At 35.7% G+C, this 25,127-nt stretch overlaps 5 protein-coding genes across 5 annotated transcripts; all 5 read right to left on the bottom strand.

Annotated features, from left to right (window-relative positions):
* Positions 1-3,651: 3,651 nt before the first annotated feature.
* On the bottom strand, positions 3,652-5,167 carry eIF3m (eukaryotic translation initiation factor 3 subunit m). Its single transcript, XM_069055542.1, has 5 exons — positions 5,104-5,167; positions 4,990-5,049; positions 4,733-4,912; positions 3,959-4,682; positions 3,652-3,909 (listed from the first exon to the last, which is right to left on the bottom strand). Exons 2-5 carry the CDS (start codon positions 5,032-5,034, stop codon positions 3,704-3,706), a joined length of 1,155 nt encoding a protein of 384 aa, XP_068911643.1. The 5' UTR covers positions 5,035-5,049; positions 5,104-5,167; the 3' UTR covers positions 3,652-3,703.
* Positions 5,168-5,217: 50 nt separating this feature from the next.
* On the bottom strand, positions 5,218-9,292 carry Sec15 (exocyst complex component Sec15). Its single transcript, XM_069055540.1, has 14 exons — positions 9,061-9,292; positions 8,851-9,016; positions 8,610-8,794; positions 8,457-8,558; positions 8,297-8,399; positions 7,900-7,972; positions 7,660-7,841; positions 7,434-7,601; positions 6,447-6,832; positions 6,203-6,394; positions 5,913-6,150; positions 5,719-5,860; positions 5,471-5,657; positions 5,218-5,424 (listed from the first exon to the last, which is right to left on the bottom strand). Exons 1-14 carry the CDS (start codon positions 9,150-9,152, stop codon positions 5,298-5,300), a joined length of 2,343 nt encoding a protein of 780 aa, XP_068911641.1. The 5' UTR covers positions 9,153-9,292; the 3' UTR covers positions 5,218-5,297.
* Positions 9,293-9,346: 54 nt separating this feature from the next.
* Positions 9,347-9,995, bottom strand: LOC138136374 (transmembrane protein 216-like). The gene is made up of 2 exons (XM_069055545.1): positions 9,647-9,995; positions 9,347-9,595 (listed from the first exon to the last, which is right to left on the bottom strand). Exons 1-2 carry the CDS (start codon positions 9,858-9,860, stop codon positions 9,402-9,404), a joined length of 408 nt encoding a protein of 135 aa, XP_068911646.1. The 5' UTR covers positions 9,861-9,995; the 3' UTR covers positions 9,347-9,401.
* Positions 9,872-12,093, bottom strand: LOC138136371 (zinc finger protein ZFP2-like). Its single transcript, XM_069055541.1, has 3 exons — positions 11,788-12,093; positions 10,490-11,735; positions 9,872-10,431 (listed from the first exon to the last, which is right to left on the bottom strand). Exons 1-3 carry the CDS (start codon positions 11,983-11,985, stop codon positions 9,956-9,958), a joined length of 1,920 nt encoding a protein of 639 aa, XP_068911642.1. The 5' UTR covers positions 11,986-12,093; the 3' UTR covers positions 9,872-9,955.
* On the bottom strand, positions 12,087-13,668 carry LOC138136373 (RING finger protein 37). The gene has a single exon (XM_069055544.1). It carries the CDS (start codon positions 13,198-13,200, stop codon positions 12,109-12,111), a length of 1,092 nt encoding a protein of 363 aa, XP_068911645.1. The 5' UTR covers positions 13,201-13,668; the 3' UTR covers positions 12,087-12,108.
* Positions 13,669-25,127: the final 11,459 nt, after the last annotated feature.

Below are 25,127 nucleotides of genomic sequence, written 5' to 3' on the forward strand. Positions count from 1 at the left end.
TTGTTTGCGAATGAACATCTAAATTGGAATGATAATGATTGGGCCAACGTACTCTGCACCGATGAGTCCAGGTTTTGTCTGTACAGTGATGATACGAGTAGACGAGTGAGAGTGTACAGACGCCCGGGCGAAAGATACGCTCAGTGTATATTGTCATGGTGGTGGATCCGTTATGGTTTGAGGTCGCATTTCGTCAGCAGCTCATACCGACATAGTCATCGTTGATAGAGGACGAATGACAGCACATCGGTATATTACGGAAGTCTTGAAACCTCATGTAGTGCTATTCGCACCCTTTATTGGGGATGATTTTCTTTTAATGGACGATAATGCTCGACCACATAATTATGTATTGCTCGGGTTGTGCAAAATTACCTTGCAGAGGTTAATATTGTGTCTGTATTCTGTATCCCTCTACGGGTCTGGCCATCACGCAGTCCCGACCTAAATCCAATGAGCACATATGGGATAACATGTTACGGGAAGTTAGAACTCTTCAACCGCCTCCTGTGACGTTGAACGAACTGTCACAGAGCCTAATTCATATTTGGAATACATTGATCAATTAGACATTAGAAATTTAATTCTCGGTGTGAGAAGACGTTGCCAAGCCGTCATCAATGGCCGGGGAGGGAATACGCGGTATTAGATAGCATAAATCGTGTAACTTATTTTGTCTTCAAACAATTAGGTGTTTTTTTGTTATCAGTATTTGTTGTAATGTTTTAGAATATATGTATGCTGTTTTCTTTCTTTATGGTAACCATTGTTATCTTTTCATTCATTTGTTGTACAAATTTTTTTTTTTTTAAACCACAATTATACAGGGTTATTCTAAATGATTGTAGTCGAAGAAGGCGTAAAAACTGAATGTAAAATTTATGGTTGCCGCTCCACATAAAAAAACATCAAAATTATGTGAATAAGTGAGTAGGTACACACCGTTCACACACGGGAGTTAAATTGGGTTCAAAACAACTCAATATTTCTGGATTCAATCGTTAATTTAACAAAAATAAATAAAATTCTCATCACCGCACTTTTCACCTAAAAAATGAGAATGACAGCGACAAAACTGACAGTTCACATTAAAACGGCAAAAATGTAATAACATGGGCATGGCCTACTTCGACTACAATCATTTAGAATAACCCTGTACAGGTGGTGGTTATTTGGGTTTGGCACGGCCTATACAGGGTGTTAGTAAATGGTTGGGAATAAATTTCAGGGTGAACTCCTTACGAAAAATGTGGCTTAAAACCTAAATAAAGTTTTTCGTTAAAATGAGTTGTTTTCTCAAAAAAATAGAAAAATAAAAATAAACGTATTCTGGAATATCCGTATTTTTTTTGAAATACTACGATTTAATAATGGTTTAAAGAAAAAATTTAAACGTGGAAAGTTGAATTTTTTAACGTATGTCAAAATTCAAAACTAATGCGATTTTAGGCAGACAAATGAACTAATTAGAGAAATTCTCCAACAGTGGAATACATTTTATTTTTTTGAGAAAACTACTCATTTTAACGAAAAACTTTATTTAGGTTTTAAACCACATTTTTCGTAAGGAGTTCACCGTGAAATTTATTCTCAACCATTTACTAACACCCTGTATATCCTGTTCACGTTGGATTCAACATCAGTGGTGCAAATCGCACACATTTGGCATTAACTTTCATATGAGTTGTCATAGTAACAGGTCAGGTCATTTGCACCACTGATGCTCTTTCCAACGTGAACATATACCTATTATATGATATTTCCAATTATACGTTAATTATGCGGAGCAGTGTGTATGTGTGAAGTGGCCTTTATTGAATATGACCCAACTTTTGACTCGCTAATGCCATTTCCCTGCTTTTTCGATGTCGCAAGAAAAACTTCAAAGTGATTTTTAATCTCGGCCTCCTAGATACATAAGAGACTTGTCTCTTATCTAATAGTAATAAGAGACGAGTCTCTTATGAATCTAAGAGGCCGTGTTTTTAATAATTGTCATTTATTAATGACACTAATGATTGGTTTGCATCATTTTTTTTAGAAATGTCTAAAAAATGTTGGCCAAGATTCCGTGTCCGGAATAGTAGTAATGTTGACTCAAGTTGCAAAAAACCAATTTGGATTTGCAACAGCAATTTTATGGCATTAGTCGTTTGAAATTACTTTAAAACTGTACTTATATGGGAAATATTCAATCCAAACTATGATTTTCAGGTCCCTTTGTGCCTTTATTTGGTTCAAAAATATTGAAAAAATGCTGTTGCAAATAACAAGTGGTTTTTTGCAACTTGAGTCGACTTTATGTACAGTGGCGGCCATTAATTTGGAAACACCAAGATTTTTCTATTTTGTAAATTGTTTGTCACTTTGACAATGTTATTGACATATCAATTTCGAGTTCGACTGCGACAGTCTGTTGAATGCGCGCAACGATGACATGAGTGACATGAGTTCATGACTAACGCTTACACTATCAAATATTAGAAATATCCAGTAAACTAGATTAGACCGGTGTTTCCAAATTAATGGCCGCCAGTGTATTTAAAGTCCATTCAAAAATCAAAAAACCACCAACGTCGCATTTTCCTCGATAATTACTATCAGCAACGCTGCTTAGTGTAAAATTTGATGAGAATTTAAGTAAAAATAATAAGAATCAATAAAAAAAATGAAACGTGCTGCTAATAAAACAATATGAACGAAATTCAAAGCAACTGAATTTTATTTTGAATCAAATAAATGTCATAATTTATAGTCACCAACATAGTATGAAAAAATACCTACCTATAGTGACATTTTTTTAATAAACAATTGTCAGTGTCAAAATGAAGTAAAAAAACATACTGTACCACCCTAAAATTTGGACATATGGACCAGCTGTATAACAATTTGACACCAAATCATGGTTAAGGTTATGTTCACTTCACTTCCCGTACGTTTCTTCCGTGAATTCATTTTCAAAACAAATTTAATGAGAAATCAGGAGAAACCTTTTCGAATTTGAAATAAATTCTCGCTCGTTAGGGCGCACGCGCACGCTCAGTTACATAAAAAAATGTTGACACTCAATGTGACCAATCGTATTATCATGAAAATCACAGTTTGGTTCATACCAACAAGACTACAAGACAACGTTTTGACAATTGTTTATTAAAAAAATTCAACTATACCTAGGTTTTTTTAAATTTTACCAACCTAAAGAAACATGTGGTGATTATTTGTTTTATGAATGGACTTTATGTATTTCTAAAATTTTCAAAATCAACCAATATGTCCTTCCTTGGGTCTCTTAATAGCCTCCAGCCATTTCCTTTTCAAATTGTTTGGAATCCTAAAGACGTAACTCAATTCATAGGTGCAATCATGTAATGTAATGATACTTATTTGTGGAACGTTACACCGAGCGTTACACCTTCCGAATGTTTTTGATCGCTCAATTTTCACAAAACATTTAGTCATTTTCAGAGATTTATAAAATACAAATCACAAAAAATGCTTTCAGCATCCCGCATTCAGACTGTAGACAAGTAAAAGCCTAGCTTTCGCCTTTTTTTTGTTTTTTTTCGTATCCCACCTCCACCCGGCGGCACGGCAATTTTGCCGGAGTACATACACTATTACGGATAATATTATCAAGTAATACTGCAGTGCTTATCAACATATTTTTTATATTATTTATTTATATAAAAATTACACAATACAGTTATTGTTGATTCAATAATTCTAGCTGGGCAGCGGTAATACTTTTCATTCCTTCTTGGACTAAACTGACATTGCTCTTCCAAGAATGAAGTAAATCTCTTAATTGCTGCCACTGGGCCCTTCCAAACGTCCTGTGCATGGTACTCGAAACGTAAACTTTTTTGGCCGCTTGGTCCATGCGCGCTCTAACCAATTTAGTCTTCAATACTACAAATACAATAAATATTGGATCTATCAATTTTTCAAAGATTTATACCTTCAATAATGAAAGCCTCGACTTCTTCAGGTTTAATCTGCAACTCGCGCTCGATGATATCAAAGCCAATTTCAGGATTAGTTTCAGCAAGCTGCATAAAAGACAACAACCGCATTTTCTGCATATTCTGTTCATGATTCAACCCTTGTGAGGTGACAAATTCCTTATGCTCTTGATAAAACTTCAAATAAGTGGTGAGATTTTCACTCACAAAGATATTGAGCAAGTCATGAATCAATTCGCCTTCTAGGAATTTAACAGGTTTAAGAGACAGCAAAGGATCGAGGAGGAAAGTGTTTGGGTCGGCCAAAGCAGAAACAATGCATTTGATGGCATCTTCACGCGCGTGAGACGCATTTTTGTCTGTGTAAGTACCTAAGAGCTCGATCATGACTTTCGCCGCTTGCTCACTTTGGTTGCTCTTGAGGAGCACTTGGTGTAACAAACGGTACAGAATTTGCAATTGCTCACTAGAAGGGGGACACAATGCAAACTGTTGTTTCAAATGTTCCATATCTTGAAATATCGACTTGACTTGATCTGTTTTCTCAGCTATTAAAATCAAATGATAATAGACGTGGTAGCGCATTGGGGAGTGGTCATCCAGTGATTGGAACAACAACCACAGAGCTCTCAGACACACAAGACCAAGTTTTTGACTTTGAGCTTTGATCAACTTCTGACAAAAGGCCAAGATTATGTTCTCAGATCGATCCAACGGTATCTGGAATTTTTAGCGTCAAAACTGCTTACTGAGAGTCACAAAAATCATACAAGAACCATGATGGAGACTATATCATTAAGAACCATCTCTACTTCAGGCTCTTGACCATCTTTAAAACATGCTTCGCACACGCCAATTATTTTATGCAAATCATCTTCGATTCCTTTTACCGATTTCTCTTCGGAAATCTCGGCGCCCAAACTCTTCAAATAGATCCGCAATTCTTGAGCCTACAAAACATAACCTCAATTTGTGTTTCATATGGTGTTTGTTTAGACTGTCTACCAAACAAATACAAGACATTTACCTGATCCTCTGGACTAACGTCTATGAAAACTGGCGGCACTTGCATTTTAGATAATTTTCACTACGAATATTAATTTATTTTAATAAAAAATGTGAAAAATCGACCACACCGTACCACGCCGATGACAGAGTCCTAACGCGCATGTCCGTTGTCCGTCCATTTGTCTTCTGTCATCTTCTGATATGTCAAACATTTAATGATGAATACCAAAATTGAGAAGAAAATATATTTCTATTATCAACGTTTTAATTTATATTTATCTTTTACACTTATTTAATACGTTACAAAATTAATTTAAATAAATAAGATTATTTTGTTGGTGGTATTTGGGTCAACTGTCGTAACTGCTTCAACACAGTTTCCAAAAGCTTTTTCTTGTCTCTTTCGCTCTTTTTCAAAACTGTGAACATAGTCTTCTTGTCGCCTTCCCTTAATCTAAAAGAAAAAAGTTACTGCAGTTCAAATAAACACATTTTTTTACTTTTCTAAAAGAACTATGGCCGTGTCTGGCTTGACTTGCTTATATTTACTGGTTTCTTGTCCGTAATCGTGGAAATAGGTGGGCCAATCCCACGATGTGAACAAGTCCAAAGTTTCCCTCAGTTTAGTAAAGTACGACAATAACACATCTTCCTGCAACCCCTTTACAGGTTCCGAGGCCGCAAACTCTACAGTGAAAAATACAAACATACAAACATCTCGCCGTTGACCCCATAACAGTACACTCACGTTCACACTGTAGCAAATCCAGATTGACCTGATTCAAAGCCCCCATCGACATTTGCTTTATTTCCTCATTCATCAGCAGTTGAAACATGGAAGTTGCGATATGTTCGCAAGCGGATTTGCAAGCGACTTGAGCAACTTCCGGCTGGAACACAATTGACTAATTTATCTTCTCTACGAATCGCATAAATACGCACCGGTAAATTGGTAAAACTCTGAAACGTCGTCTGAAGAAAGGCGATCAAATCTGAGATAAAACTAGAAGCATGACCTTGCGGCTCGACCAACAACCAGTCGTAACTCTCTAGTTCGTAAAATTCGTTTAGTTTTTGTTTCAACTTTTCGCAGATTTGACGCACGGCGTCTTCTCTCGCGACGCGAAACATTGCCGGTTGACCTTGGACGACACCGGTGGAAACTCCTCGAGTCTCCTCTCTGACGAAAAATATCAACATGAGGACATACACACGAAGACCTTACATCTTACCCTGTGATATTTGAAATGAACTGATCTAAATATATTGTGGCTTCTTCCAGAAAACCAGTGTCTATGATGATTTGGATGATTTCCTGAAGGTTGATGTGCGGGCTGCGAAACGTCGACGATAAACAACCGCTGAAGGTTCGAGTCAACAACAGATTCATCGATTTGCGGATCATTTCGTCTACTTCGACTTGACTGCAATGTGAACTTAAGCATACTTAAGTATTAACACACAAAGTGGATCAACCTCAGATTTAAATCTTCAGAAAATTTCAAACAAGCGTAAATGAACTCTTTCACTTGTTGGTACACTTTCGGGACCATTCCCGAGAAAGGAAACTTGTACGGGAAAACTACATCGTCTGGTAGGTCCTCATCTAAAGGGAAAGACGAAAGAATGTGTTCATACTCGTCTTGGTCGTACACTTGAATGGGTTGAAAGTCTTCCTTGGACAGAATTTCACGAAACACTTGGACCCATCTTTGCATCAAGACTTCAGTGTAATGATCGCGCAACTCGCGCACCAACTCCCACAACGGTTTTACTGAATACCCATAGTTCCGTAAAGTCGTACAAAACAACATGATCAAGTCTTTAATGCGCAAAATTAAAGTGGCGTCTGTGCAGTACGCCTACAATATTGAAATTGGTCACGTTGTAAAATGGATTTACGTTGTTTTAGCATAATGGGAGGCCATGGAAATTTTGCATTTAATTTGGTAGTAAAGCTGTCTGTTGAATTAGGTTACGTTTTTCTAAGTTTGAGGTTATAAACAGCGTCAATGTCTAGTGCGTTGATGTCTGTTTTACGGTTGGCTTCAAAAAAAACGGTAACTGTCAGAAAAAGTTCTCTCAGATTTTATTAAATTTTTATAGTTTGAAACGGCCTTTTAGAATTTAGGTTAAAAAACTGCACTTATGTGTCAGAAATACTACTGTCAAACAGACACAAATTGACATAAATTGACAAATTAAATTTTCAGTTCACATTAGGTAAAATTTCATTTCCCGTTTTTTTTGAAGCCAACTGTACTATATGGTTTGCAACAGAAGAATACTCAAACATCGCGAGAAATTCAGAAACACGTTATGTTCATTTCGATAGATCCGCATGTCAAGCACTTTAGTGACGGAAATCAAACAGTGTGTCCAACGCTAAAAAAAAAAAGAATCATGGCCTCCCATTATGCCAAAAGAATGTGAATGGTGTTTGTATTGTTGATTTGTTATTACCGAATGTGTCTGCAAAGCACTGACGATTTTGGACAAAGCCATTGTCCACATATCGTCCAGAAAAGCTCTAGTTATTAGCCCGTTTCCGGTGTTGAGGACGTGATCCTCCAAGATAAAAAATCCGAGGACAGCGTAAATGTAAGCACGGTAACTTTCCTCACACTCGTGCTGTGAAATAAAAGAAAAATGCTTTGGACTCTAGAATTTAGATCGGCAAAAACATTACCATATTGGTGGGGGGTTGCAAAACTAGGCGAGCTTGTTTGGTTCTTTCAGCTCTGTAGTAAGTTTCAAAAGTCGAGCGACTATTGAGAACTGTAGAAATGTGGAGACTTCGATAAATCGGCGAAAAATCGATGAGTTCTTGAGCACTGAGATCCTCTTCGGAAAAGTGTCCAGGACCGTCACCTATAATCAATATTGGTAAAATTAATCAGTCTAGAAATAATGGAGATTTGACAACTACCTGACGGTTGAGGTGCGATTCGTTTTTTCTTTCTTCCTATGACAGTTGGGTCGCTCGCCAATTGTTCGCTTGTCTACAACATATTGACAATTATAGAAATGACGCGATGCAACAATACAATGTGCGATAACTTTCATTTTCAACCCCAAAAGCACGGCTTCTAATTAAACAAAATTAATCAAAGTTGGTACAAATGATTGGATAGTCAAGTAAATTCTGGGTGGATTATGTGGTTATGTCTGAAAATAGTGGCATGCACGGAACCAACATAATGCGAATTTAGCAAAGCTCAATCCAACGTAAACGGTGTATCGTCTATAGTTATAAAGCACATTACTTTCGGTTTTGGTCTAAAATTATTATTTTTTTAATTCATAGCTTTAATATCGTTACTTACGTGTTTCATCGCAACTTCACCAATTTTCGGCGAAAACTTCCGAATATTTTCGAGAAAATCCTTCAAATCTGACATCGACGCTTTCTCGATGCTGTCACGTATCCTGCAACAGAATCAAAAGATGTCTACACGTGCGGACGGGAAACTAAACACCACTCACTTTGGTATACTCTCCCTCAACTGATATGAAAATCTGTAATTTGCAACATGAGGTAAGTGTAAATGTTCCAATTCTTCTAGAGTTTTCAGTGCTGGATAGTACCTAAAAAATGTAATGCTTCTTTTTCTACTATATGGTTAGAAAAATAAGTACCGTTTTTCCGAAATTTGTTTCTTCAATTTCGAATATGAAGTCAGTACAGGCAAACATAGGTTCAACTGTTCTATAACTACTGCAATATTACTTTGTACTTTGCGAGCCTGAAGCAACTCAGTTCCTGATTTGGAAATATTTTTTGCAGCTTGGTGCAATTGAGTGTCTAAGGTTGTGACTTGACTCTAAAATTTATCATCAATCGAAATGTAACTCATATAAATTAAAACACGTCGAGTACATTTAATTTTTTAGCTTGGGTGCGCACTTCCAATAGTTCTCGAATGGATTCAATGAATCCTTGATAATACACATTGCAAAGCCTTTCAATATCTTTGTCATGATGTTTGATCCTTTGTTCTAACTTGTCTCGAAACTGTACATGTTGGTCGTTGTCGTATATGGCCCTGAAACGACCCGATATTTAAAGAAATTGGAGATTTACGCCCACCTGAAAGTCGGCCCCCAATAGTCGTCTATTCCTTCGATTTCTTGCAAATACAGGTCGTATTGAGAATTGTCGTTGTTTTGGCCATCACTCATTGTGAAGTTTCTGTGTTTTTTAAAACGTTTTTAGTTTTGAATATAAATAATTGGTTTGTAATTAGGGTTATGTTAAATGACATGTACGTCAAATCTGAGCAAAACAACTAGCAGCGCCAACTCGGCGGCAGTAATTAACACCAAGTTCAAATTATTGATCGCCAAATCCAGACCGGATAATAAAAGGGTGTTAGTGTTATTGAATAAATATTTATTCTATCTAATGTCTTATTACAAATTAATATTAGGCTAATAATACTCTGGAGTTTTACAGAACGGTAGAAGACATAAAATCCCCGTAACAATTTCAACAAACTGTAGGCCGACTTGTATGCCGCAAATGATGTATTCAAAGCGTAACGTGTGGCTTTGCCATATCATTAAGTAAAGTACGCCGGCCAAGGAAGGCATTGTTAAAAAAATAGCAACCAAAACGGGCCATTCTAGAATAAAACAATCAATTCACACGAAAACGAGACAACATCTAGACTTACTTCTTTCGGTCAGGTTTCCTTTCCTCGCCAAAATCACTCTAAACAACTCAATCACACATACAGCCATTAAAATACCAAAATCAGTAGAAAAATGTTTCAAATCGGGAAAATTCATATATTTTACTACATTCATTCCCGTCTCGCAAACCGCAAATAAACCAAAATAGTACGAATTTAAGTACAACAAAACCTCAAAAGTTAACGAAGTATTCATGATAGGCTCAATTGTGAATAATTAAATGGTTTTATTAAATAACAAACTACACCTTTGTTTGTATCGGGATGGACTTATTTTCCAGAGCTGCCAACCTAACTGTAGCCAACTTCATTCGGTTGATAGCTGCTAACGTGATCGGTTGTCGTACTGTCGTTGCAGAAATTTGTATGGATCGAGAGCCCCGCCGAGGTACTGAAACCCCGAAAACACATATTGCAAACGAAAGGTCTTTGCCCGGTATGATATCTCATGTGGACCGTCAATTGTGACTTGCTGATGAACGCTTTGATACACATCTGGCACTTGTAAGGTCTCTCTCCCGTATGAATTCTGCTGTGAATTTTCAACACGTCGGAACTAGAAAATCGTTTAGAACAGACCGAACATGCGTAAGGACGATCTCCAGTGTGTGTCCTCATGTGTTTAGTCAACTTATTCGCGACATAAAATCCTTTGTGACAAATGCTGCAAATGTGGGGTTTTATGCCAGTGTGGGTTCTCATATGAGCTGCAAGATTTCCTTGCGTCGAGTAATTCTTCCCACAAATGTTACATTGCATTGTTTCACCTTGAAAAAATTCAAATTGCTGTACCTACACTTGCAACAATTACTTGTTACCTCTTACCATTATGTATTCTCATGTGACAGGTTAGCTGGTTATTGTGGGAATATTTCTTACCACAAATACTACACAGATGTGGCTTGTTGCCTGTATGAGTCATCATATGTATGGTGCATGCAAACTTCTGAGTGAACTTCTTTGGACACACTGTACAAGCATATGGTTTTTCTCCTGTATGCAGTCTCCTGTGATTTTTCAACTGTCCACTACTTGTAAATGTTTTTGGACACAAGTCACAAGAGAATGGGCGCTCTCCTAGATGAGTCTTCATATGATATGAGTGTGTGTTGCTCTGCGCAAATTGTCGGCCACAAATGTGACATGAATAGGGCTTGTCTCCTGTGTGCAGTCTCATGTGAGACTTCAAATTTCCTGAGTTGCTGTAACTTTTCCCACATAATGAACACACATGATTCTGATCTGTATGCTTTTTCACATGTGTGATCAGCTGAGACTCTTCGGCAAACTCTTTGGGGCACTTGTCACACTTATGGGGTTTGACGATTTCATCAGAATGCGTGCGCATGTGGCAAGCAAAAGCACGGCCTTGTGTGAACCGCTTTAAGCAGATGTTGCACTCGAAAGGCTTGACGCCTGTGTGAGTGCCCATATGAAACGCCAAATTAGTTGCTTTTAAATATGTTTTATTGCATATGTTACATATGAGTTTTGGGGGCTGCCTTTTTTGTACTTTTTTCTCAGTGTGCTCCTTCAGCATATGATCAACTAATACTTGATTATCTTGAAACTTTTCATTACACACTGTGCACAAGTGTGTTTCTGCCATTTTCTCATCATTTTTGTGGCTCTTCTTGTGTTCTTTAAACTCATACAAGGAACTAAAGGTCTCAGTACATACACTGCACGATACTGTTTTACTTTTATGTATTCTCATGTGAAGTTTCAACTGGTTACTCCTCTCGAACATCTTTTTACATTCTGGACACTCCAGACTAAGAGGCGACTTACAGTTATCACTGCTACAATCAAGTATGTTGGAAACTATTCCGTTATTCGAATTATTCATTTCAAAAATAGTACTGTTGTCACTTATGTTTACTTTTGAGCTAACAAAACTGTTCACTTCAAGGTCACTGGCATTCTTTGGAGAGTTAATTTTTAAACCACTTAGGTAACTGCGGAGGGACTTATCAGACTGTTCACATTGCATTTTTAAATTGTAAGCGTTCTCAACATATTGAAAGCAGCTAACGCAAAGACAAGACGGTAAACCGTCGTCTATTTGTATCTAAAATTATCTAAAACTTAAAGGGGTGTTATTTTATTTGATAACAGCTTACTTCAACAGCCGCGAACGACATAATTTTCATTGCGACGATACTTTTCTCAGTTTCTTGATCCGCAAAAATCGATATAAATTCGTTTTGAACAACATTCATACAAATTCTACAAATCTGGTTCATACTGAAGTCTATTTTGTTGATAAAATTGTCCATGTTTAAAATTGAGGTTATGTACACAAATAAACAAAATGACATTACGGGTAAATGACCTACGTCCCAGTAGTCATAATACCAACTGCGAGAATTTGCATTAATGCAAAATTGGTATTAATATCTAAAATATTAAAAAAAAAACATTAAAATTAAAGCTTTATTTTGTCAATTATGATAACATGTGGCATCACATTTTGAAAACTCCGTTTTACAAACATTACATTGTGGAGTTTTCGAAGATAATAAACATAAACAACTCCTGCAGTAGAAGTGTTGACAAGGAATCGCATACAACTGCTCACTTTTTGAACAAACGCAACATTTAGAACTGGCTTCATCACTGTTTTTAAATCTTTTACAACTTTTTGTTCCTTCACTTCCCAAAGTTCTTTTTAACCCAAACGTAATGGGATTGTTTGAATTCTGCAAAAGAAACATATCGATTCTACTCTTTAAAGCAATGTTCATCACAGGTTTCCTGGATTCTGTGAAATTTAGTCCAGTAAAAGGGTCACATGGCCTTCTCCCAAAAGATTTCTCATTTTCTATGTGTTTCTCTAGAGTGTCGCGATCTACAGTCTTCCCGCTTGGAAGCGTCATAGGAATAGTCATGATTTCGCAAGTCAAGTCGTCGGTGAAGTCTTCAGGAATTTGCAAACCGCTTTTTTCTGCTGTCGTATCTTGAATAATTTGAACAGGTCCACGTCCCATTATTTTGTCAATAGTGTCTGTTGTAGTCTTCGAACAAGTCCTGGATGGGTTTCCAAACACTTTAATCCAAGCTAGACACGGCACTGACCGTTCCGTTCGAAATATCACGATTTTTAAAAAAGTCATGTCTGAAAAAATTCGAAACGTATCACTTTTAAAGAAAAACAGTTCTTTGGTTGAGTCGTGGTGTGGTGGTGCGTTCGTCTTTGAGTATTTCCGGCTGTTGCAAAAAGTGAGTCCAGCGCTGTTGTAAACGGCCCTACCGATTGAAGTATAGGACGGATTTGAGGAACTTCTTGCAAAGACTTCTACTCCTGTGCACTTTTGTGCACCAACTGTTGTATGAAGTGATATGTACGAAATGTTAACAGGACACAGAAACTCGAATTCAAGATGCACCGGAGGCATCGTTACGGTGTAAGCCAAGTAACCTCGAGCTCTGATCGCTTCTTTGTCACTGATCAAATTTGTAGGCTCGTAATTATCAGTCGAGGGGGCGTTACAAGACACTTTGGGCATAAGTTTAGGGTCTAAAAAGTTGTACATATCCAAATTAGAGATTTGTACAAATACAATAAAACGTTAATTCATTATTTATTTTTAAGAAATTCACTCAGTTGTCAGTGTCAAAAAGTGAGGTTATGTTAACTAATTGTTCATGTCAGATTCAAATCAAAATCAATAGTTTTTGTAATTATTAATTAGTCATAATTAAACGAATTTTAGACAAAACATATCCGTTATAACGAAGATAAAAAAAAATCATTTTACGTGTTCAGGATAAAAATCTCTGGACTTATCTTCCTAGTTGAAGATGCTTATCTTGCCACACGCACACAGTCTTGCCTGGTCTTGCCAGACGGACAGAAGGAGAAGGTCTTCAAGGGACAGAAGCACAGAACACACACTTAAAGAAGCGGGTCAGAAGCCAGACTGCAATAATTAATATCATAGCCATTTTTCGTAACAATTAAATTCTACTTCTTCCCGAAGGTTAAATTCAAACTTGTCATCATTTACTTGATTTCTAGCGAACTGTAAATATACCTCCCTCTAAATATCCAGCTTTTCTTTGGAAATGTATTGTTGGTTGCATTTTCAGTTGCGTAGGGTTCATTGTCACTCGTGAAATATGCTGTATACAGTGAGTTTTTTTTAAGACTGGCCATAGGGTTTTACATGCTAATTTTTCAACCCCCTGTTAACTTTTGTTCTGATGAGAATATTCCAGTGGCGGCTCGTGAACTCTGGGTGAGGTGAGGCCAAGCGTGAGGCGCATATTTTGGAACATTTAACAACGACATAACTATTAAGGCTGGGATACCGTATATGTATTAGGTATAGGGAAACATGGTGACATTATTTCTCGTTTTCAAGAAAAATAATGCATTTTTAAGTAAAAAACTAAAACACAGTTTAATATTTAAGCTTCTTTATTGGCTCTGAAGTAATAGTTATGGTTCCAAAGACTAAAAGTATTGAATACTTAAACGCCAAACTTTGTCAACTTTATGGCTTAATAAATAAGTAAAATATCAAAATTGTGACAACATTGAGAAATTAGTCATTATTCACAGCCAATAATGGATATTAAGGTTTAATTTAAGGCGTCTCATAGTTTATTCAGTCTTCCGGTTTCGTTAAAAAACAAGAAACATTAAAAGATTAATTTGCTTACAATATATTGGTGACTCGGCGAGAACAAAATAATTTTACAGTGTTCTGTGTTGAAACTTTACCCACACTTGACCTTTGTTAATGTGGCAAGTTTTAAGTAGATGGCACTGATCACTGAAGAAAAATGTCCAGATGTTCAGTGAGTGAGTGAGTGAGCTGGAGTGAGTGAGTTACTGAGCTAACACGTGCAATTCGTGCAACGCAAAGATATCGGATATCGCATTTTCAAGAAAGGACGGGCCTTCTTTGGCGTTAATTGCCTCTGTTCACTCCCGTGATTTATGTCAATAATAATAATATAATCTCGATTTTCACTTGATCTTCTGTTAGCATTCTATTAAAAAATTTAAAAAAGTAATTTCTATTTTTACTAATTCCGTTGCAATAGGTGGTTTTTGATTATCATTTCAGTGAGAAGTAGAAAATTACAAGTTAAGCTTTCTTTTCTTTTACTAAAGCAATAAAAGTACTGAATTGATCGCATCATTTCATCGGGTACAAGAGACTTAAAAAATGTAATCACAGGCATTAAATATTTTTTTGTTCGACACTGTCAGAATTTGAGAATTTTCTCCTGTGTGAACGGATTTTGATAAATGTCACAACTTGTCAAAACGAAACGTCAAGCTAATTTTAATGATTTTAAGCGATTTGGAGCCTTTAAGGGGGTCGTCGAACAAAAAAACTTTGTATTGAACTCGTTCGTGTGTAAATTGGGCCTTTTTTGGCAGTCGTGGGCCTTTAAAACACTTGTTTCACTCGCGTTTTAAAATGGCCCACTCGTGCCAAAAAAGGCTCAATTTACGCACGAACTCGTTAAATAATAGTATGTATATTAAAAGACAAGTTTCATAACACCAGTCTTGAATCACGAATTCAAGATTAAAAAACGAGTGGCATAGCCACGAGTTATTTTAAAGAATGAGTGCTTCAAGGTCGTATGAAACGAGTTTTTTTATACTATTTTTTGTAATTTGCTCTTTTTAAGTCGTTTTTAAACAAAAATGTTTACTTTCCTCGATTTAGGGATTTTTGTGGCGGTTGGTAATGTTTTAATTTTAAAAGTGAAAATTTGATCAAGTCTTCAAAGTCGCCTTTTGTTTTATCCAAATTCTGTCACAAAACACGAATATGGAAGATAATCTTTCATGTACAATCGCGGCCATCCAAAAGTGAACGATAGCTTGCGAAAATTTCCGTATTTTTCGTTAGATTAAATTAGGCTTTGTTCATTGGCGTTCGTGCAGCAGGAAGATGCAAGTCTTACTGCAATGTAATTCCTTCGCCACAGCAGCCAACGACCAATTTTCTTCTTGCTTTGGAATAGCCCTAGGGGTCTGAATCGGAGTGAGAAGTCGTGGCATTTAAAAAAAATAGTTTCAATCATTTTTTTTAACGCTAGTGTCAAACTGTGACATTTTAGAATGCCTATGATTTCAAGTAAAAATCAAACTATGAAATAAAAACGTTCACTTTTGGATGGCCGCGGTAGTACGCCCGCTGAAATACGTGAAATTGCCAAAAATACGGTCGCGAATTTGTTGCCTGATAAATCCTGATAAATAATTCTTGGCACATTTTGTAATTTAAACTGACACGCATGACGGATCAAGCTATGCCAACCTAAAAATTTTCGTAAAAATCTAGAACTCAGAAATTAAATCTAATTAATATAGTACATATACGGGGTCATTATAAATGTTTGTAACAACTAGTGGGCGTAGCGGCGCACCTAAAGCATAGCGCACAGCCACCTACTATGGTACAATCATTTATAATGACCCCGTATTAAGTTCTTGACAAGTAAAATTCACTTTGAGACTGATAATGATTACAACAAAATTGCAAAGATCACGTGACAGGTTCTTCTCTATTCAAATTACCTCTACTTACAAAGCCGAGTCTTCTTTGAGTGTCAAAAAAATGTCGTCCGGATAAAGGTGGAATGTCTAAAATACTTAGACGTTCTACCAAATAGGCATAACTACTCCCGGTTGCAAGAGTCCCCAACACAGCAGAAGTAATGACAACAGATTCGGAATCCTCTGTGGCTTTTTCGGTTTGTATTGATACACATTCGTCACAAACATTACATTTGTAAGTAAAAGTACTCACTACCCATTTAACTTAGGAATCTCTTTTTCTGTAGCGATTGAGAATTGATGACTATTTACTCTAAAATAAATGTTGGTGTAATAATCTGCTACTGAACCCCAAGTAAAATTATATTCTTCACTCTCTGAAACATCATCGTTATTGACAGAAATTAACGGATGATTTTGGACTTCTGCTAATTTTGGTAAGTACGTTGCTCTCATCTCCGACTACGAAAAATGAAAAAATGACAAAGGAGTAAATAACCGATACAGCTATTTTATTACTTTTATTATTTATTTATAATAATAATTTATAAACTTATTGGAAGAAATTATTTTATCTAAAATTTCTTTTACAGCTAATTTTCTTGCAGCAGAAATTTTCGCTGATCTCGCGTGTTTTGAACGTTTTTTTTTTGCTTTGAAAGTACTAATCGCCCCATGGTTTACACCTCGGTTTACACAAACAAACCACAATATCGAAGCAAACACAGCACAAAACAGTATAAAAGAAGAACCGCCTTTTTTGTATTTTGCCGCAATGCTTAGTGCTTATTCACAATGGACATAACACATAAGAAATACATAAGAGATACCTAAGAATAATTTGTAAATTTGGGCAACTGGAAAATAATGTATGTGTCCATATAACTCGAATATGATTCTTATTTCTTCATGTCTTTTTGTACACGACAATAATGTTCACTGAGGTCACTTCTCATAAGTTACGTAAAAATTAATAGTATATCCACTGCATGTATCATGAATTTTTTATGCCTTATATCAAGCTTATGCCCATTGTGATAAGATAAGCACTATTAGAGTAGGGGTGGGGTAATGTCACTAGAAAGATACCTTTTTAGTGACTTTACGGTAGGGAACCGCTTCGGACCGCACAAGAAATTACTTTAGCTATCCCTAAGTAGGTGGCAGCATGTCATGGGTCATTCTATAGTAAGCCGTAACGGTCACTTGAAATCCCAGCCTTAAATCAAATTGGGGATTCGTGTTTGATGGTTGATCTACCTATGTTACCTTACCAAAAATCAAAAATGTGCACTTAACCAAATCAACATAACCACGGAAAATGACACAAAGGTGACCAGCACAGAACAAATTATTATTCAAACTGTTTCTGAATTATATTAGTTGGCGCGAAGGCGCCGCGTCGCTACGGCCCGCTGGAGTAATAAACTGGCGTGATCTTTACGTCATTTTTGGGGGATGATTTCCTATTGGTTAAAAGGCGCGCGTTAAAAAATATGGTGTAGCATTGGCATGCAGCCAAAATTGTAGTACGAGAGTCCACGATGCTCACCGAGAGACCCGGAAAATTTCATTCATACCACCTAGCAGATAAACCATTCAGTGGGAGTCTCTTTTTCTCTGGAATTAGACCATAATACGCATGCGCAAAGTCCCGTAAGTGATGGTGACGTAGATCGGCCTCGATTCGTAGTAATTGACGCGGCCACTAGTGGATGCGGCGCGACGATAAATATTTGAATATTTCGCGTTGCGCACTGGATTTAAAATTTATCGCTCTCCAGTGGAACACAGAAAACAAAATAAATGCTTTGGATACTACTCCTGATATTCTTGCTAGGATTTACTAGTTTGAAAATATATTAAATTATAAAATAATTATAATATAAAAACAAATCTGCAAAATACTAATTCTTAAAAATACATTTTTATTTAAATTCATGCTTAAATGAGGATGAGGCCCGGCCTCAGTTGCCTCACCTGACAAGCCGCCACTGGCATATTCAAACCATTTTTGGAATAAAGTTGGAAGATTTTTTAAACTATCGGATAGATTACAATTCAATATCCCAAACTGTCGAAAAAGTTGTGAAAAAAATATTTTTTAGCGCGCCGAAAGCGTCCAAAGTGAAGATCGTCAAGTGCTGGTTGAGCCGACAATGGCGCTACTCTGGCGGCCGCTCGACGTACTATTATTTCGGCGCCTTAAAAATATTTTTTTCACAACTTTTTCGACAGTTTGGGATATTGAATTGTAATCTATCCGATAGTTTAAAAAATCTTCCAACTTTATTCCAAAAATGGTTTGAATATTCTCATCGGAACAAAAGTTAACAAGGGGTTGAAAAATTAGCATGTAAAACCCTATGGCTAGTCTTAAAAAAAACTCACTGTATATAATGCCATTCACGATGTTTTGGCATAAGGGGAGGCCATGGAAAAAGTGCATTTAAGTTGGCAGTAAAGCTGTCTGTTGAATTAGGTTATGTTTTTCTAAGTTTGAGGTTATAAACTGCGTCATTGTCGAGTGCATTGTTGTCAGTTTTACTAGTTTGCAATATAAAATACTCACACATTTTTAATCCAATTTAACAAAACAGGAAACTGACTTGAACAGACTATAGAATAGTAGGGACCGGGACCGAAAGATGAAGTGGCTCCTGTTAATTTATGCACCACATAGATAACCCACCTATACAGTGTCTTAACCAACCAGTTAGTAACTTCTCAATTAATTTTTCATTTTAACCAAAACATTCCTAGAACTAGATTGTATAAAATCTTGTACCTACTTATTAAGCCTTACTTTATTCGAATCTTTCTGCAAAATTCAAAATATTTACACACCCATCGTCTATGACAAAAAAGAACAAAACTATTCAACTTCCATAATTTCATTAGAAAATTCTGAATCATCATTACCTGCATCAAAATCCCAATCAAATTCCGAGTCAGATTCTCCTAATGAAATTATTAAAGGAAGAACGTTTTCAAATGAAAGATTTCACATCAATTTTGCTCAATCTTCCGAAATAAGTTCTTCACAATATCTACAAAAATTTGGCAAATTTCAGGAGTACATTTCAAAATACATAGACTCAAGCCATAAATTCACAACTCTATCGCGAAGTTGTAATAGGTCTTACAAAACCCCTGTGTTTCTTCCTTCACTATCCGTACTACATATTTATCTTGTACTCACCTACGATTGAATTTATACACAAAAAAAAAACTTGACTTCATTGTAAGTTACTGAAAATATGTTCTGCAGCCTAATACAAACACCATCAATACGTTTTAAAGTCGCTTAAGGTTGTACTATGGTCAAGAAAAAAATTACCTTACATTCAAAAAATCTGAAAAAATTACCAGCGCTTACAAATAATTCAAGCTTAATACAAGATTAATTTAAAAAAAATCTACCGTACAGTTTCTTAAAAAAATTAGAAAAACCATGTTTTTAACCACATTTTATTTTTTATATTAAAAATGAGATGATAAATTTTAATGAAAATCCAACATCAGGTTACGATAGCTTTTCTGTAGGTGTTCCATTTTTTTGAGTGATTTTGAATGTACAGTTTTTGCATAAAAAAATAAAAATTGACGATTCGAAATCAAGCAAAAATACATTACTTAACTAAAATTAAAAACCCATTGTACAGTTCGTAAATATAATAAAAAGAAGATTTACATCAAATAATTGACTGCAACAATATTTTTGGCCTCAAAAAAAACATTTTGAGTTTATGATTTCAAAGTGCAACACTACTAATGCAACACTGCACAGTAGTGTCCTCATAGCTTGGACGGATATCTTGTCAATTACTAACTCCAATGTCACCAGTGCCATCTGCAAACTACTAGACAGACAAAACAGTTTATTTATTTCAAGAAACTGTAAAATAGATTGGTAAAACATCATTAGGATAACAAGCACTCTTGCAAGGTGCAATTACGTAGTTATGGCTTTAATTTCATTTTCTATAGATATTATCGGGATATCAAAAATTATCTTGGTCAAAGGTGGTCATGGATTTTCAAATAATTGTCGAAGCTATATCGTGCATTTTTGTTAATCATTTTTTGAATGTCAAAATCTGTCAGACAGTTTTTGAATTATGGTTTTCAGTACAGAGCACAAAATTTATATGATTGAGGCGTATTTTTGAACTGGTCAACTGGTATGCAAAAAATGAAGAAAAAAGTGGGGGTTCTCATTTAAAAAAATTGGTGATGAAGTCATTGCGCAAAAACCAATGACGTCATTTAAACAAGTTGCACGCCACATGATGGCATTTTTCAAAATAAAATCGACCTACCCTAGCGATTTTCCTAAAAACATCACATAATGCTATTATAAATTTTGTTCCAAACTTTATGTTCACACTGTAGATAAATCAGTTAAACGTTCTTGTAAATCTTGTAATAATATACTTAATCGTAAGATTTGAGTTCCTCGAACAGGTCAATGCCATCGATATCACGATCATTTGAATCTTTATCATTATTCAATTTTAAATGTAAATCTTTACAATGATTTACGTTACTTTTCTGAGAGAGTAGTGTCTAAAATACAGCGTGATCAACAATGACTGAGTCTGTTGGCAATTAAACAATTAAAAAACATCGGTGTTTTTTGTCAGATAATTGGCACTGACAGGATGTTTTAACTTGACAGGACATTAACAGTTTTTGGTTATGTCGGTTATGTTTATGCAAGGCCGGCGTAAACATTTGCGGGGCCGTGTGCAAAGTGTGCGCGGGGGCCCTCTATACCTATCTATCAATTAAAATTTCGTGCTTTTTAATGAAAAAATCGTAACAAACATCACTATAATCTAGGTTCTTTGATTCCCGAACGAAGATCCGTTCAAAGTTCTATTCTATTCGGCTACTCTTTTAACTTTTACCTCTTATATTTTCAAACCTTTTAAAAACACATGTTTCCAAATTTTACTCTGAAAAGAGAAAATGGAAACGACCATGACCATAAAAATATACCCCCTAATTCATGATAGTAGAAGCACAAGTCCACAAGTGTTTAGCCTAGCTGACCGGTGGCGGGAGGTCTTCGTCGGTGTTCTCTAAAGGACCCGGCGATTCCAAACAAAATTATATGATTAATTTAATGCTTCATTTTTTTTCAAACAAAGCGAGCACCCTGTTTCTTATGGCATCCCTAAACCAACAATAGGCGCTCATAAAATGTCTTTCTTTTTTTGTAATTTAAATATAAAAACATCGTTTGTTTCATTCTATTGGAATTATTAGTGCGGAGTCCTCTAAGACGCGGGGGGCCCTCAAGCCGCGGGACCGTGTGCGGTCGCACACTTTGTACACGCCTGCCGGCCGTCTTTATGCAATTAAAAATGAACCTTTGATGGTAAATTTCAAACTAGCCAAATTTCATTGTTATAATATACCAACAGATTCAGATTCAGTCATTCTTGATCACGTCGTAACAAAGAAAAATTGAATTTTAAAATTATCTTTAGGATTATTGATTGGTTCATCATTCGCCTCATAATCAAACATTTTTTTTTTCGAATTTCTGTAACAACTGGATATACATCTAATATGTCTTGCCATTTCCTTTGCGGAATTAATTACACTTTCAAAATTTTCATCTGACCTAAAATCTTTTAATTCTTTAGTAATTTCTTCAACGCATTCAATAACTGTTTGAATATTAAATGTACTTTTATATTTTAGCTAAGACTACATGCAAAAGGGACAGGGATGGTGAAAGTCTGATAGCCATAAATTACATTATAACAATATTATTTTACTTTTATTATTGTTATGCAGGCACATATTTTAATCTGTGATCTTTATAATTTAAATAAATGTTACTATTATCCAACTTTTTCGTTTACTGTGTTAGGTTACATCTATCCCTTTTGTTTGTATAGAACAATTATTATAGGATACCAGAATCGGACAATTTTATGGTTATTTATATAACACGTGTGTTTTCAAATCATACGAGATAAGGTTAGTCCAAGAGGCCGTCACCTCAACAATTAATAACAATGATGCTATTCAAAAAACCAGTCCTCTTCCATTTAACAAAAAAAAAACGGTTCATGTCACTTTGTAGAACCCGCCCTTGAACAGATGGTTAACACATTTTGGGAATTGGACTCTTTTGAAAAGGAAACAGTAATAACTCAAGATGACGCTCCCTGTGAGCGAATATTTGTTGACCGTCATAAACGATCGAAGACGGGTAAATATGTGGTTTCATTACCATTCGCACAGGAAAACTCTAATTCAGGTACCTCTCGAGCGGGTGCCGACGGGAGCTTTAAAACGATTTTTGCACAGAAAACCGATCCTTCGGAGAATATAAAAAATACATATCACTAATACTTCCGAAATCGAAGAAGGATGTCCAATTATATGCACAAAGGCAAACGAATCCACTGAGTTGTTGTTAAAATATTGATCTTTCAATAAATTAAAACGATTTTTGATTATATATTTTACATATTGTATGTATTACATATTAAAATGGGTTCAGTAATACTTATTACAACATAAAGACGAAATTGGTGAAAACTACATATTGTTTATTGACAAAAAAAAAACACAAAAATTGTTAAAAAAAACAATTAATTGTTGTTAAAAAACATTTTTAGAATCTGCGTCTCTAATAGGTCTATTATTGTATTTAATTTGGAGTCGTTTATGGCTATCTTTTAAAGCACTCATAGCTTAATAGATCTCTAAGAAATTTTTTATAAATACATATTTCAGTGTATTATTGTCATTTACACCAAAAAACTTGCAATATTAATGTTCAAACTCTACTTTTTAAGATATGTTGCAGATGTAGTTGCATCCGTTACCTTGAATTACCAATTACTGCTCGTGAAATCTTAGATGGCCGCTAAGGATGCGCAGAAGAGGGAGTGCGATGCAGGATGTGGAACAGTGATGCGACAAGGTGAAGCGGTAAAGTGGGGTAAAATTCTGAAAAGTACACTCAGATACAGAAATCGACTTGTTCTAACTCCGCGTTGTCGACGAGATTTTAATCCTGTAATCTGTACTGACGTATTGCGGGTCTTCAACGCATTTGTAATCTGCAATTTTTAGTAAATAATAATTGGTCAGTTAAAAATTTGTTTCGTACTTTGCTTTTAAAAGCCATGGTTTGGAGTGTACCAGTGTTTCCACTGCTGCGACGCTCGAACAAGTGACGTCCCCACTCCTACCGTTACCATTGCGCATCCGAATCTCAGCGGCCATCTAATATTTGACGAGCAGTAATACAAAATTTCCTAGAATTTGAAAATTTTATTTTTTTCTTTAAAAATTAAAACAAGGGTGCAAATTCTAAAAAATAACATAAAAAATTGATTTTATCAGGCCGACAGCCATGAGTTTTAGCATTTTCTCTCACCGGATGTGTAATTGATATCATTCTTTCGTTGAATATCCAACAAGAATGCATTCATTCTTTAATAGTCGTGGAGAAACACTTTTTTCCTGTTATTCGATTCAGATGAAATAGTAGGAAAGGGGTACATAACATATGCATTATCTAGAGAATGAAAAAGAAATGAAAAAATGACACGTCAAATATTTTTGGTCAAATAAAGTGGCACTTGAGAACAATAAGGCTGGCCATTGTTTAAAAGATATTTTCTATTTTCTGTTTAATTTATCATCTTAATAGTATGTAATAAATGATATTAGTAGGTTTTACGTTATATAAAAAATCTTCAAAATGATTTAGTTACGGAAAATTTAAAAAAATGTCTGTATTAAAATATTATTTAGATTTCTCTGGAGTGAGTGTAAGTGAGCCAACGGAAGCTAGACGGGGCTCGAAAACCTTCTAACAGGATTGATTATACCCATAGTAAAAAATAATATATTTCCAGTTTCCATGTATAGGTTAGGTACCCAAAGCTTCGGGTAGACAGGAGGTGGTTAAGGGAAGCGGTCCAGTTTGAATCCACCTACCGGTCAATAGAGATAACAATAATTGTGCTTGAACACCAACCCTCCTTATTTCTGTAAAGAAATTGAAGTCTGTAAAGGGAAGGCTAGAAGGTTGGTGTGTTGCCTATACGCCAACTATCAGAGTGTACCAGTTCAGAGCCATCTTGCGTTTGTGAAACGTAATATTTTTAGGCATTGTACAACCTTAATTATGATTACGGTAAATTCGGCAACATGTTAGACTCGTATTAAACCGTAAAGGACCTGAGGGCGGAGCTTAGCTGCGCGGCCTTTAACACGTCAGTAGCGTAGGGAAAATGAGAATCGCTGGGAGCCACAACAGTGGCGCATCATGCAAGGGGAAATTTTCACCGTAAAAAAAAGGTTGAGCAGTTTGGGACTTTTGACATATTTGAGAGCGAAGTCTAGCATTGTTATTTTATAACAAATGTAATTTATGCGTGCAGAATTGAGGATAAAAGTATTAACACGTAAAATCAACTTTTTATTAAATTGAATAATTTATTGATACATATTTTAACTGGCAACTGATTTCTTTACACATTTGCCACTTCTATCAGTCCAAGGGTGATTTGGTAAATGTGTAGTGTGGACATAGCTCTCATCTGTGTAGAAAATTGGTCGACCTTCGTCTCTGTATTTTAAAATCTGCTTCAAATACTTTATCCTGAGCAGTCGAATGTCATAGGACTCCATTAGTACTTTTCTGTTGTCCTCAGTTTTGGGCCATCTAGAAAAAGTTAATTTTTATATAGACTTTCTTAACTGTAAAAGTACATGCTTAAATCCCAGCTCTTTAATTAATCCTAGAAAAAGTGGATTCGCTACCAGAGAATGGAATTTCCATATCTTGCATTCGATATAAAATCCCTTTCACGGTAGTTCGCTTTTCCGTAACTGATAGATTATTTCTCTAACAGCATGTCTCTCAGCTTCCACTAATTCATGTCGTTTTTG

This window comes from Tenebrio molitor, chromosome 8, assembly GCF_963966145.1.
Source record: "Tenebrio molitor chromosome 8, icTenMoli1.1, whole genome shotgun sequence".
NCBI lineage: Eukaryota > Metazoa > Arthropoda > Insecta > Coleoptera > Tenebrionidae > Tenebrio > Tenebrio molitor.

Coding starts and splice junctions, on each gene's coding strand:
- LOC138136374 (XM_069055545.1), bottom strand. CDS start 9,860: ATGAATACTTCGTTAACTTTTGAGGTTTTGTTGTACTTAAATTCGTAC. Junction 9,596..9,646: donor AGGAAACCTGACCGAAAGAA/GTAAGTCTAGAT, acceptor GTTTTATTCTAG/AATGGCCCGTTTTGGTTGCT.
- LOC138136371 (XM_069055541.1), bottom strand. CDS start 11,985: ATGTCATTTTGTTTATTTGTGTACATAACCTCAATTTTAAACATGGAC. Junction 11,736..11,787: donor TGTCGTTCGCGGCTGTTGAA/GTAAGCTGTTAT, acceptor AGATAATTTTAG/ATACAAATAGACGACGGTTT. Junction 10,432..10,489: donor TCACATGAGAATACATAATG/GTAAGAGGTAAC, acceptor AATTTTTTCAAG/GTGAAACAATGCAATGTAAC.
- LOC138136373 (XM_069055544.1), bottom strand. CDS start 13,200: ATGTACAACTTTTTAGACCCTAAACTTATGCCCAAAGTGTCTTGTAAC.
- Sec15 (XM_069055540.1), bottom strand. CDS start 9,152: ATGAGTGATGGCCAAAACAACGACAATTCTCAATACGACCTGTATTTG. Junction 8,559..8,609: donor AAACAAATTTCGGAAAAACG/GTACTTATTTTT, acceptor TACATTTTTTAG/GTACTATCCAGCACTGAAAA. Junction 7,602..7,659: donor TGCAACCCCCCACCAATATG/GTAATGTTTTTG, acceptor TTTATTTCACAG/CACGAGTGTGAGGAAAGTTA.
- eIF3m (XM_069055542.1), bottom strand. CDS start 5,034: ATGCAAGTGCCGCCAGTTTTCATAGACGTTAGTCCAGAGGATCAG. Junction 4,913..4,989: donor ACGTTAGTCCAGAGGATCAG/GTAAATGTCTTG, acceptor TATGTTTTGTAG/GCTCAAGAATTGCGGATCTA. Junction 4,683..4,732: donor TAGTCTCCATCATGGTTCTT/GTATGATTTTTG, acceptor TAAAAATTCCAG/ATACCGTTGGATCGATCTGA.